This window comes from Podarcis gaigeae (genome assembly GCF_964106915.1).
Source record: "Podarcis gaigeae genome assembly, chromosome: 2".
NCBI lineage: Eukaryota > Metazoa > Chordata > Lepidosauria > Squamata > Lacertidae > Podarcis > Podarcis gaigeae.
The window spans coordinates 93,312,895-93,327,079 of record NC_139679.1 but is presented as its reverse complement, the minus strand read 5'-3'; the positions used below and the strand labels follow the sequence as shown (position 1 = coordinate 93,327,079).

The 14,185-nt window shown below is 40.8% G+C and overlaps 1 protein-coding gene across 1 annotated transcript in view; it reads left to right on the top strand.

The window, feature by feature from the left end:
• Positions 1 to 13,603, top strand: part of LRRN1 (leucine rich repeat neuronal 1) — a 30,715-nt gene extending 17,112 nt beyond the window's left edge. Inside the window, exon 2 of the mRNA XM_083723805.1 lies at positions 10,315 to 13,603. Coding sequence (XP_083579931.1) covers positions 10,496 to 12,646 — 2,151 coding nt within the window. The 5' untranslated portion in view covers positions 10,315 to 10,495 and the 3' untranslated portion in view covers positions 12,647 to 13,603. The remainder of the gene's footprint in view (positions 1 to 10,314) is intronic.
• The last annotated feature ends 582 nt before the right edge of the window (positions 13,604 to 14,185 follow it).

Below are 14,185 nucleotides of genomic sequence, written 5' to 3'. Positions count from 1 at the left end.
GCAGTGAAGAATGAAAGTCACTACAAACAGAATAGTAGCATGTAAGCATCAGGCATCCTGGAACAGATTCTGAGATCAGGGAGATGGCATTGTCTGTGGGGTTCCAAATATCCATTTAGAAAAAATCTCTTGTACCCTAAGAATTTGAAAACAAAACCCAGCTTGGAGTTTTTACACATTGGACAAAAGGCATTTCTGTGACTGCAACGGGAGTCACAGGACAGAAAACATTGGATCTGCCTTTTCATAATGGCTTTGATTCATACTTTTGTCCCTGAGTGGTGCAGAGGACACACCCATGCAATGAAGCTTTCCTGACTTTCCCTTTCCTCTGCAGCCCCCTCTGCTCTCCCCAAATCTGCTGCTGTTGGGGGACACTCAAAAATTATTTTAGATATTGCGGGGGAGGAGCTGCTGCAGTTGGAAAAGGTTTGTTACCGTATTTTTCGCCCTATAGGACACACTTTTCCCCCTCCAAAAATGAAGGGGAAATGTGTGTGCATCCTATGGGGTGAATGCAGGTTTTCGCTGAAGCCTGGAGAGCGAGAGGGGTCGGTGCGCACCGACCCCTCTCGCTCTCCAGGCTTCAGGAAACTATCCGCAAGCCTTGGGAGCTCCGCGGGAGTTCCCATCGGGCTCCCAAGGCTTGCGGATAGCAGCCTGCATCCCAAAGCCTGGAGCGCCGCCATCCCACTATTCCCCGACCTGGTTTGGAGGCTGGTGCCGGGAGAAGCGCGCTTCTCCCCAGCGCCAGCCCCACAAGCTCAGGGGACAGATATCTGCAAGCCTGGAGAGACCGGCGTGACTTCCCACCGGGCTCCCTAGGCTTGTGGATAGCAGCCTGTTCTGGGGGCTGGGGTCGGGGGAAGCTCGGGCATCCCCCGCCCCAGCCCCGTGCCTGGGGGGGATTTTTTCCCTTTATTCCCCCCCCCCAAAAAAACTAGGTGCGTCCTATGGGCAGGTACGCTCTATGGGGCGAAAAATACGGTAATCATGTCCCTTACGTGAACAGAGAAGCAATTTAAGATCCAAGCCGGTCATTACACAACTTAAACTACAGTATTTCATGTAAATACAACGCATATATTTCAGAGTCTCCTTGCTTTTGAGTGGACTGTATGATCATTGAGTGGTTCTGTATGATCATCTACTGGCTGCACTTTGAATCATGTTGGTTAGTTAAAGTGGGAAAGAGTAAGGCACAAAAGTGAGCACTTTCTTGGTTGTGTGCAATAGGAAAGAATGAGTTCCTGATTGCATCTGATAGCTAAAATTGTGAGCTGTGCTACCACTTGGAACCTAGCAATATAAGAAACATGAAGCTAGCACAGCACCCATCTTCCTGTCATTCAAGGTTTGGTACAACTTTTATAATTAGGATATGTTTCCTTTTTAATGGGTACCAGCTGAAGGGGTAGCTGAGGCTTCATTTTGTGTACCTCTCTCAAGATGGTTCTTAGTGCATGGCAGTCCACGTCCTATCTTGAGTTGGGAAGAATTCAAGAAGCCTGTAGCAGCATTTATCACCTAATCAACTGGCTTCTGCTCACTGCTGCATAGAACATCTTATGAAATTCTTGGCCTGTTTAGATGCTGTTTTGAAAGCCCATAACGTAATTGCACAGAGAGAGCACAATAGTTGAAGGTGGTTCTTCATCGTAAAGTCAACAATTACACAATTACATTTGTCTTGTCATTTTACCCCGTAGTCTTTAAACAAGGGCATATTTTATTTCCACTGAAAACAAAACCAAAAAGCAATCTGGTATAGTAGATAATTTGACAGCCCATTATTTGCAAGCACTTATTATTTTTTAAGTTTCTAAGATGATTTGGTAATGCTTTGCTAATGACATATACATAGCTAGAGAATGACAGAAAGGAGCAATGTTGCAATTCCCTGGTTGACTTTTGCAGAATGCCAGTATGCAGTAGCTGCATTTTAAGACTTCCAGTTATAAGAACTTGCTGCAGAGAAAGAAACACCAAAGTTGCTGTGCCGACAATACATTAATCTTACATGGTCCAATAAAAGTAATAACACAGAGGCTTTAACATAAGAGGAGCCCTGGCGATCAGACCAAAGATTAATCTTGTCTAGCATCTGCTCTCTCACAGTGGTCACTAAAATCCTCTGATTTGGGACTTCCAAGGAGAAAGCTTTCTTACAGAATACAAGGATGTACTGGGTATATAAGGGATAAGGTGGTATTCCAAGTAACCTGATCCTGAGCTTTATAGGGCCTTATAAAGCCTTATATTGAACTTGGTCCAGTAGCAGATAAGCAGCCCATGCAAATCTTGCAAAAAAAGGGGGGGAAGCTGTTATATGTCAATGGTAGTTTGCCCCCCCCCCCACAAGCACTCTAGCTGCTGAGTTCTGCACTATCTGCAGCCTCTGGACCACCCTCAAGGGTAGCCCCACATAGAGCACATTGCAGTAATCCAACCTTGAGATGATCAATGTATGGATGATTAGTGGTCATGCCGTCCTAATCCAGAAACAACCATGCCTGTTTTACCAGCCAAAATGGGCAGAAGGTTCTTCCAGACACTGGAGAATCCTGTTCCTCCAGCAGCAGAGCTGGATCTAAGAGCACCCCCAGATTATGGACCTGTTCTTCCAGTGAAAGTGTGCCCAATCCAGAGCAGGCAACGTACTAGTTTCCTGGACCCAAAAACCACTCATCCACAGAGCCTCTGACATGTCTGGATTCAAACTCAGTTTATTAGCTCCCATCCAACCCATCACTGTATCTGGACACCAGCCCAGGGCTTGCTCAGCAGCTCCTGATTCAGATATTACAAAGAGAAATACAGTTTTGTAATGGTTTTCAATTCTATCCTTAAATTTTCTCTTGGATAAATGGGGAAATACTAATGTCCAGTTTATTTTGAGTTCATTATTGGATCTGTTCCTTCCTTTCCTCGAAAACAATGATGAAGGGAAAGGTAGATAAGCAAAGGCAGTTCCCCATTTCATTTCCCAGGGATCAATTTTGTGGTGTTTGGTCTAAATCCATCTTTTCAGAGCCTTTTAGACAAAAGAGTTTTCTCTTATTTATTTCCTGAAATCTGTTAAAGCAGTTCCATACATTGTTTTGTGAGTAATTGCTTCTCTGAATCGGCTTGCATAAACCAACTTGATACAAACAACTGCCATGTGAAATTATACAGTTTCTTTAATTGCTTTAGCCAGAGGCCATTTCAATAGCATCAACAACAGTACAAATAATTACATTAACAATCATGTTGGCCAGAGTGTTCAAACATCAGAACTCCCACTCTTTAGCATAATACACCATTATTCAAATAAATTGTCTAATAATTTCACAGATGATCCCCCTGAAGAAAACTCTATTAGCCTTTGCAAACCGAGACTGGATTTCAAATGCAGCCAATGCAAACTATGTTCCTTTTTTGTGTAATTGTTTTCTTCCTAGCCCTTAATGAATATTATGAGTTATAAAACAATATGCAATAATATTTTAAAATATAGACTTCCTCATCCTGGGCTCTAACCAGACAGTTATAGATAGATTTTCAATATCTTAACATAATTTTTGAAGCTGCTTTATTTCCCTTTTTTTGATATTTGTATTTTAATTTAGTGTAATCAAAGTGTGAGCAAGTGGCAATCAAAGAGTGATTTCAGTGACTGGATTTGTGTAGAATGTTGCATGGAGTTGTGATTATGTTGTTTCTTCTGTTTTGAAATGACCTATTTCTTTCTTGCCATTCACAGGCAGGTCCTGTGTGTGTACCTGTACTGAGAATCTCAGCAACCCTCAGGACTTGTGTGCTGATAATTTATTGTATGGATGGTTTTGACTCTTTATTATGACTGTGTGTTCTGTAAAAACAAATTACAAAGCTCTAATTAAGGTTAGGGGTTGGTGGTGTGTACAGGGGAAAAGAGAGAGAGAGGTTATTAGCAGCTGATTATCTTGTTTCTTTAAATTTCTCCCAAAGATGGGTAACTAGCAAAACAATTGCTTTTGAAATAATTTTGTGGCCAAAATCTAACTGTATGATGGCCCACTTCAGTTGTTTGAAACTTGCCATATAGTATTCATTAATATTATCATATAGTGTCTATATGGGGGAAAATGTATAGATGTAGGGAAGTTTTTTATGTTTAATGCTGTATTATGTTTTTAATATTTGGTTGGGAGCTACCCAGAGTGGCTGGGGAAACCCAGCCGGATGGGTGGGGTATAAATAAATTATTATTATTATTATTATTATTATTATCCCTTGCCAGCTCACTGATCGTGACCACTCCTTCCTGGGGTTCTCCATTAATTTCCGATAATGCAGAGGAAGTGAGGTAACTCAAAAGTACCACAAAATGAAAGACACAGCCATTTATATGCAAACATAAATTAGTCCCTGAAAGCTACCATCCTGAGAGCAACCAGGGGTAAGACAAAGTTTTAGTAGCAGAGAAGTCTTCAACTTTTTATTTCTTCAGTTAGAAACCAGTTCCTGCTGTAATTAAAGAACATAGACATTGGAAAAGACTTTTCAAGAAACAATAAGGGATACTTTAAAAAGAATTCAAAGAGCAAACTGTTAAGAACATATGAATGACCAACCATTAAAAAAAATACATTAGAGGCAGGAAGCTGGATAGGAAGAGGCAGATGGACTTTTGGATGACAGGGCAGTCAAAGGTGTGCTAAAGGAGATTTTGGAGGAGCTGAATGAAATCTTTTGTATCTGTCTTCACAGCAGAGGACGTAGGGCAGATCCACCTGAGCTAACTTCTGCCTTAGGAACAAAAATAAATAGAAGTGACAAAAGACAAAGTTCTAGGTCTCATTGACAAATTAAAAATTGGTAGATCACTGGGTCTGGATGGCATCCACCTGAAAATATTTAAAGAACTGGGTAAATGAGCAGTAAAATGGCAAGCAGAATTCACTGTAAGCAAGTGTAGAAAGATGCAAATTGGAGCAAAACCATTGAAATTTCATACATACGCTTGTGGTTGAAGTGGTGGCTGACAAGGAATGAAATGTTGGGGTCTTCCTAGATAACACAGTGAAGATGTCAACGAAGTGTGCAGCAGCTGTGTGAAAAACATGAATTGAGTGTTCAGGATCATTAGGGAAAAGGTTACAAATAAAACTGCCAGTGCCATTGTACAAGTGTGGCCACACTTGGAATACTGTGTACAGCTCCTCCAAAAAGATATTTTAAAGTTGGAAAGGGTTCAGAAAAGCAAAATGAAAATGATGAAGGGGCTGGAGCAATTATCTTAAGAGTAGTTCTCTTAGGCTGCAGCGCTTGGGTATTTTTAGTTTAGAGAAATGTGAGCAAGAGGGGACATGATTTGGGTGTGTAAAATTATGATGTAGAGAAGGTGGGTAGGGAGGTGTCTTTCTCTCTCATAATACTAGAACCTCGGACCATTCAATGAAGCTTCAGGACAGACGAAAGGAAGTACTTCTTCACAACAGTGCACTGGAATTTGCTCAAACAAGATGCGATACCCACCAACTGCGATAGCTTTAAAAGATGATTAGATAATACCATGGCAGTTAAGGATATCTGTGGCTACTTGCTAAGATGTCTGAGAGGCAGCGTGCCTCTTATACCAGTTGCCAGGAATCACAAGTGACAAGAATGCTGTTACACTTGTGTCTTGTTTGTGGCATCTGGTTGATCACATTCCAGACTTTATCAATCTTCCCCCCCCCCCCCATGAAGTCAGCAATGAGTGTTGGGGCCAAGTATTCCTCCCTCCTATCCTCCTGTCAAGTGAGATTTACATTATGAAGATCACTACTCGCATTGAGGGGACGCGGGTGGCGCTGTGGGTAAAACCTCAGTGCCTAGGACTTGCCGATCGCATGGTCGGCGGTTCGAATCCCTGTGGCGGGGTGAGCTCCCTTCTTTCGGTCCCAGCTCCTGCCCACCTAGCAGTTCGAAAGCACCCCCAAGTGCAAGTAGATAAATAGGTACCGCTTTATAGCGGGAAGGTAAGCGGTGTTTCCGTGTGCTGCGCTGGTGCTGGCTCACCAGAGCAGCTTCGTCACGCTGGCCACGTGACCCGGAAGTGTCTCCGGACAGCGCTGGCCCCCGGCCTCTTAAGTGAGATGGGCGCACAACCCTAGAGTTGGACACGACTGGCCCGTACGGGCAGGGGTACCTTTACCTTTACCTTTACTCGCATTGAGCCAGAGTTGTAATTATTATTTATACCACGAGATTCCTAGTAATACAATACCACTTTTTGGACAGTAGAGAACAGCATCACTCTTCCCATTTGATTTTTGCAACAACTCTGCAACAAAGCAATGTTTTAATCCACTTTGAACCACTGCCTACCATGATAGGCATGCACTTGCCTTCAAAATCCTTATTTCAAGGTCTGCCTTTACCCATATGAACTGATTTGGATCCTGCAGTCATCATCTGAGGCCCTTCTTTGTGTCCCCCTTGCATAAGAGGCCTGGAGGGTGGCAACACAATAACAGGCCTTTTCTGCATTGGATCCCTGTTTGCGGAATGCTCTCCCCAGAGAGGCTCACCTGGTGCCTTCATTACATATCTTTAGGCGATAGACAAGAACGTTTCAGGACTTTAGCTGATTAAACATTCTATGTCCCTTAAAATGTCTTTGTGGGAGATGTTTTGTTTTTGTTTTATTATGCATTTTGTGTTCTCGTTTTGTATTTTTATGTTATGAACCACCCTGTCATCTTCAAATGAAGGGTGGTATACAAATAACAAAAACAACATAATGCAGTCTGCCACAGATCAGCATCATCCTGAGCAGAAGTTTTGGTGCCATATCTGTAGTGCAGTGTATTTGTGAAACCTGGCCTCCTTCCTATAGACTCATTGCTAAATGAAAGTTGGCTAGGTAAACTGGCATCTAGATTTTTATTTCAGACTACAGACCAGAGACTTAATACATTAAAAGGTATTAAGTGCACTTATAAAAGTGCACTTTTAAAAGTACTCAAAAGTGCACTTATAAAAGTACTCAAAAGTCCAGTGTAGAGTTCACTTCTTTTTTCTTTCTTTTCCTCTCTCTCCCACGATTTCTGACTTACTCTCCTCCTTCTAAACTGCTTTTGCACTCCAGTCTAAACTGCAGTTCACCTGAGTGCAAAAATTAAAATGGAGCACGGCATGTGAAAGTAATTGCAATTTACTGTGTTAAAACTGAAACAGACTTTCATTAATAGATATGTACAATCAATCACTTCTAGCCATTGTTTAGAGAGAGAGGAAAAAAAACCTAGTATGCACATTATTCATAAAGAACATTTTCCCAGTTAAAAGAAAATTACATTTTCCTTCTGTAAGAGATCACTTATTTTAAGAAACAAAAGGAGCCACACATTCAGAGTGGGCCCATTTTTGTGGAACTCTCTTTCGGTTCGGGACAGATAGGCTCCCTCCCTGCTGAACTTCCGGTACTTACTGAGTATTTTTTTTTTATTCCAGCAGGCTTAGTTTTAACTCGTTTGAGTCTCCTGTACACTGCTTAGAGAAGACTGTGATTAAGTGGTATTCAGATTATTGACATAAAAATAATGAAATGCTTAATAATTGCTATTCTGTACAGAAATGTACAGTTGCACAATATGTGATATGCAGTTGATAGGATATAAACATTAACACCAGAATCGATTTGAATTTGCGGCTTATCCTGAACCTTGCTGTGCTTTATATGTTTTACTATAGGCTTTGTATAAGATAAGTCTCCATAAACAGATATAGCCAGAGCAGTTTTAAGCACATAATTGAGAACAATCATTCTCCTTGCTGAATAGAAGTTATATTCATGGAATCAATTACTGTAAACTAGTGAATGATATCTGAAAGGAAGAAAAATACTTCGTGGATTAACAGAGTTATTAGGAGTCATCTAGCGCCCAACATCTATAGAAGCTTTCCATTCATATTTATGAGATGAATTTATCTGCATGTACAGTGGGGAGTGCCTGAATATGGAACCCTTGAGAATTGGCTTAGATGATGAGAGGGAGAGAGAGAGAGAGAGAGCGCACTGAATTCGCAAAATGATGCTGATTTCCTTTTTGGGTAGAAGCAAAATAGCCAGTTTAAGTCTACCACAAATATTGTGTACATGCAACGTGCATAGAGTGTGCATCACATCTGGACAAATATTGAATCCTGAGACAGTGCCTTGGAGGGACTTTGGTCTTGCTAGAAATGAAGAGGGATCTGTAAAAAGTTACACAAGTTTGATGATCCAGACATCAAAATGCTGCAGACAGTTGTTTGCTCGAAGCAATAGTAATTTCTTGCAGTTTACTGTACAGAGAATCACACCCACGTGGGATGTTGTTGGGAAGTCACAGCAAGCAGCAAAGTGAGGAGAAAGCAGAGGGAGAATCAGATGTTATAGGTCAGGGAAAATGAATCCTCCCAAAATCAGCTTTGAAGGTGGCTAGCACAAACCCCACTAGGCTTATTTGCCTGCAGTTTGGTAGGTTCTTTACCCAGGGGGCACATCTCTCATGCCTGAAGTTTTCAGACCAATTGCCCACAAAATGTATGGGTAGGTCAAGTGATTCCTTTTTTTTAAAACCAACACAAAACTGCAATGGGAGAACCACTCCAGCTGAAATTTTGCGGGATTCATTCCCTCTGAAGATGTGAGTGGCTGCAAAATCTATCCATTTCTACCTAAAAATAAAGAAGTTATAGATAATATCATTCACAATTAAAGGTCTTTAGCATAAACAGGGTCATGGACCTATTTGCATGTAATTAGGCTGGCTTTATCCACTGTGGAGGAATACTATAATAATATAATAATAATTTGTTATTTGTACCCCGCCCATCTGGCTGGGTTTCCCCAGCCACTCTGGGCGGCTTCCAGCAGAGATGAGAAATACACTAAAATGTCACATATTAAAAACTTCCCTGAACAGGGCTGCCTTCAGATGTCTTCTGAATGTCAGGTAGTTGTTTATCGCTTTGACATCTGATGGGAGGGCATTCCACAGGGCGGGCGCCACTACCGAGAAGGCCCTCTGCCTGGTTCCCTGTAACTTGGCTTCTCGCAGTGAGGGAACCGCCAGAAGGCCCTCGGAGCTGGACCTCAGTGTCCGGGCAAAACGATGGGGGAGGAGACGCTCCTTCAGATATACTGGACCGAGGCCATTTAGGGCTTTAAAGGTCAACACCAACACTTTGAATTGTGCTCGGAAACGTACTGGGAGCCAATGTAGGTCTTTCAAGACCGGTGTTACTACTCCTGTAAATGTTATCCACTCCTGACAAAGTTATTGCCGTCTTTTGATTTCCCGGAATGAATAGGCAGGGAAATGGAGATATGGACCCTAAGCTGAATTGGGCAACCTATGAAGCACTAGGACCAAGGCAGACTGTTTTCTAATGCTCTGAATTGGGTTGGAAGAATTTTTGTCAGTGGGCATCCCTCATTTGTACAGTATTTATTAACTGTGTGTGTGTTCGTGGATTGGAAATACATAACTATGGACTAGTAGAGGGATGGGCAAACTCTGGCCCTCCAGATGTTGTCAGATTGCAACTCGCATCACCCCTGACTACTGGCTTTGCTGGCTGGGATGGTGAAGAGTTAAAGTCCCGCAACAGCTGGAGGACCAGAGGTTCCTTTATCCATGGTCCAGTAGCTCCATAGAAACTTCCATGTTGTTATATATCTGATGCATCTCCATATGTTAACATCTGGCCGCTCAAGCAAGCACAACATTAGCACAGGAAGCTGCTCCTAGTGTCAGACCATTGGTCCATATAGTTCAGCACTGTCTGCACTGAGTGGCAGTGGCTCTTCAGGGTTTCAGGCAGGGTTCTCTCCCAGCCCTACCTGGAGATGCTGGGAGTTGAACCTGGGAACTTTAGCATGCAAGGCAGATGCTCTGTTGTTACTGAATTACAACCCCTTTCCCCAATCATGTCACTGGAGACTACTCAAAATTGTCATCCTATGCAGTAAGAAGCAGTTCAGTTTACATGAGTAAACAAAGTCAAGAGGGACCAGAATCGGTGTGGGGAGAGATACCAGTGAAATACCATTGTTGGGGAAATATTTTACGACATTGAACTCCAATCCAAATGTTGTCTGTTCTGTTTATGATTAAGAGAAAACCACTGAATATTTGAATGGCAATTTTGAACATTTGTAATAGTCAGGCATTTTTAGAAGTTCATTAAATCAATATTGGCTGCATATAGAAAAGCTCTAATGATAGTGTACTGAAAATAAAGTCTCCAGAAGACAGAAGGCTTTAATTTAGGAAATACATGGCATGCATTTCATATCTGTTTGTTTCTTTTCAGATGTATCCCAATATATTGAGGAACATAGCTTCCGTAAAGTGAAAGAACTAGGCTTGGTGAAGAGACATCACATCGCTAACTGTTCACAAGAAAATAACATCTTCCATCTTTTGAATGCCTAAGCATTTGATCTACTAGTACTTGCAAGTAGTAAACCAGAAGAACCTACTAGGAAACCGCTATGGCTGGGATTAATTTTACATTAAGGGTTTGCCATTTGGTTCTGGGATTACTCATAAATCAATTTAGTGCATCTTCCATACCGAATAATGAATGTCCACAATTGTGCGTCTGTGAGATAAGGCCGTGGTTTACACCCCAGTCGACCTATAGAGAAGCTACAACAGTTGACTGCAACGATCTTCGTTTAACAAAAATCCCCAGTAATCTTTCTAGTGATACTCAAGTTCTTCTCTTGCAAAGCAACAACATTGCCAAGACCACTGATGAGCTCCAACAGCTTTTCAATTTAACAGAACTGGATTTTTCGCAGAATAATTTTACTAGTATAAAAGATGTGGGGCTGTCAAATCTTACTCAGCTCACTACTTTACATCTGGAGGAGAATCAGATCACGGAGATGACAGATTACTGCTTACAGGATCTGTGCAATCTTCAGGAACTTTATATAAACCATAACCAAATCAGTACCATTTCTGCAAATGCGTTCTCAGGCTTGAAGAACCTTTTAAGACTTCATCTTAATTCCAACAAATTAAAAGTTATTGACAGTCGCTGGTTTGATTCTACACCCAACTTGGAAATTCTGATGATTGGGGAAAATCCTGTCATTGGGATATTAGATATGAATTTCAAGCCACTCTCAAATTTAAGAAGTCTGGTTCTGGCTGGTATGTATCTGACTGACATCCCTGGAAATGCTCTAGTAGGCTTGGATAGTCTTGAAAGTCTCTCCTTTTATGACAACAGATTAGTTAAAGTTCCTCAGCTTGCACTTGAGAAAGTTCCAAATTTAAAATTTTTGGATCTTAACAAAAACCCAATCCACAAAATCCAAGAAGGAGACTTCAAAAACATGCTTCGGTTAAAAGAACTTGGAATCAACAATATGGGAGAGCTGGTCTCTGTTGACAGGTATGCACTAGACAATCTTCCTGAACTTACCAAGCTTGAAGCAACGAACAACCCAAAGTTATCTTATATACATCGTTTAGCATTTCGGGATGTTCCTGCTCTGGAAAGCCTGATGCTTAACAATAATGCCTTGAATGCAGTCTACCAAAAAACAGTGGAATCCCTGCCAAACTTGCGTGAGATCAGCATTCACAGTAATCCCCTCAGGTGTGACTGTGTCATCCACTGGATAAACTCAAACAAGACTAATATCCGTTTCATGGAGCCCTTATCAATGTTCTGTGCTATGCCACCAGAATACAGAGGGCAGCAAGTCAAGGAGGTGTTAATACAGGATTCCAGTGAGCAATGTCTTCCAATGATTTCTCATGACACATTTCCAAATCATTTGAATTTGGACATCGGCATGACTGTCTTCTTGGATTGCCGGGCTATGGCAGAGCCAGAACCTGAAATTTATTGGGTAACTCCACTTGGGAATAAAATAACTGCTGAAACCCTTTCGGACAAATACAAACTTAGCAGTGAAGGGACTCTGGAAATATCAAATATTCAGACCGAGGATTCAGGGAGGTACACATGTGTGGCTCAAAACATAGAAGGAGCAGATACAAGAGTAGCTACAATTAGAGTGAATGGAACACTGCTGGACGGTACTCAAGTTCTGAAAATATATGTCAAACAAGCAGAATCTCACTCAATCTTGGTGTCTTGGAAGGTTAACTCTAACGTAATGACGTCCAACTTGAAATGGTCATCCGCTACAATGAAGATTGATAATCCTCACATTACCTATACTGCTAGGGTCCCGGTGGATGTGCATGAATACAACCTCACACACTTGCAACCTTCCACAGATTACGAAGTCTGTCTCACTGTATCTAACATCCATCAGCAAACTCAAAAGTCCTGTGTTAACGTTACAACAAAAAATGCAGCGTTTTCCCTTGAGATTACTGACCAAGAAACAAGCACAGCTCTGGCTGCAGTCATGGGATCCATGTTTGCTGTTATTAGTCTTGCCTCTGTTTCTGTCTATGTTGCTAAGAGGTTTAAGAGGAAAAACTACCACCATTCACTGAAAAAGTATATGCAAAAGACCTCCTCCATCCCTCTGAATGAACTATATCCTCCACTTATTAACCTCTGGGAAGGTGACAGTGAAAAAGACAAGGAGGGCACTGCAGAAACCAAGCCAACTCAAGTTGACACGTCCAGAAGCTATTATATGTGGTAACTCAGATGGTATTTTGCTTCTGGTAGTAAGGAGCACAAAGACTTTTTTGCTTTATTCTGCAAAAGTGACAAGTTTGAAGACTTTTGTATTTTTTTGACTTTGCTGGTTTTGTGGCAGAGTGGTGAGGACAGGTGGATATTTCAAAATGTTTTTAGTATAGCGTATCGCAATTGTTTTGACACACACAAATGGCAGCTTCACTTAGCTTCCAATTTTTTTTAGTTCTGCTTAATTTAACAATGCTGTTCTAACGATTGCGGGGTGGGGAATGGAAGGCTGGGATTGCCCTTTGATCTACAAGTCGCATGACCCCTTTCTTCTGAAGCCATCAACAGAAAGTACAGTGTCCTGCAAAATCTTAACTCGACCAACTTGAAAATACATTAAACCAGCTTTGTCATAATCTGGTCTAAGGACTCTCTTACTTGAGATAAAATGACAAGATTTTGAACAATGTTAGTTGGCTGTACTGTAATGTTGTATCAACTGATTTGAATGTTTTTTGACTATGAACAACAGGTTTTTTTCTTTCTTTTTTTATAGCTGAAGAGACTTAGGTAAAGCTAACAAAGCAATTAAGTGTGTACACTTTTTCAATGTAACAAACTAAATGTTAATTGCTCTTTTATTATATTTAGTAGAAACTTTTAAAGAAAACTTAATTTTTTTCTGTGTAATCCACCAACACCTGGCATAGAATGAAGACAGAAGTATAATAAATTATAGTTTTTGTTCTGTTTATTTTTTTTTAGAACAATCGCAATAATGTATCTTTTTAGTTGCATCACCAGCTTTAATGGGTGATTATGTTTTGACATAAAATATATCCAATCTTATATAAAATTGTGGGTCTCTGGGTCAAATTAGATTTCATTTTTTTCCTAAAAAATCTATTTTATCAAATGTGAGTTTTAGTCACAGTTGGTTTATATATTAAACAAACAAAAAACAACCAAACCAACAATCTATGGATGGGTATTTCATTGGAAGAAAAAAACTTTGTATGTTGAATGCACAACTTGTTATGTTACAGTCACATCAAAAGTATGTTTAGTGTTTTTCTTTCTGTAGTGTATGAACAACATTCCAACTGGAACAAATGGTATCTTTCATTAAGAGAAGGAAATCAAGCTATCGTGGGTTGCTTAATGCCCATGAAGCTCAATGGGACAGACTACTGAGTAAATGGGCTTAGGATTGTTCTATAGGACAATACAACATGTATACATTTAGATGTGATCCAAATTTTCCTCCATTGCTCTCCTGCGGTAACACAAGTTATTCTTCTCCTAAAATGTTGATATGCCAATAACTCTGCGCTAAAGGCAATCTTTAGTTAGAAGCTTGTATTTTGCTCTTACATAAAGAGTTATTTCTGATGTGAGCGAGAAACCAGAGGTTATGTGCAACATTGATGTGATATATCAGGATATTCAGCAGATGCTGCTGAAAGCTTTCCCCCTTTTTCTGTCTCTTCTATTCCAGTAACATGAAAACATGATTTGAAGGCACAAAATCCCAAAGAATTAGGGCTTTGAA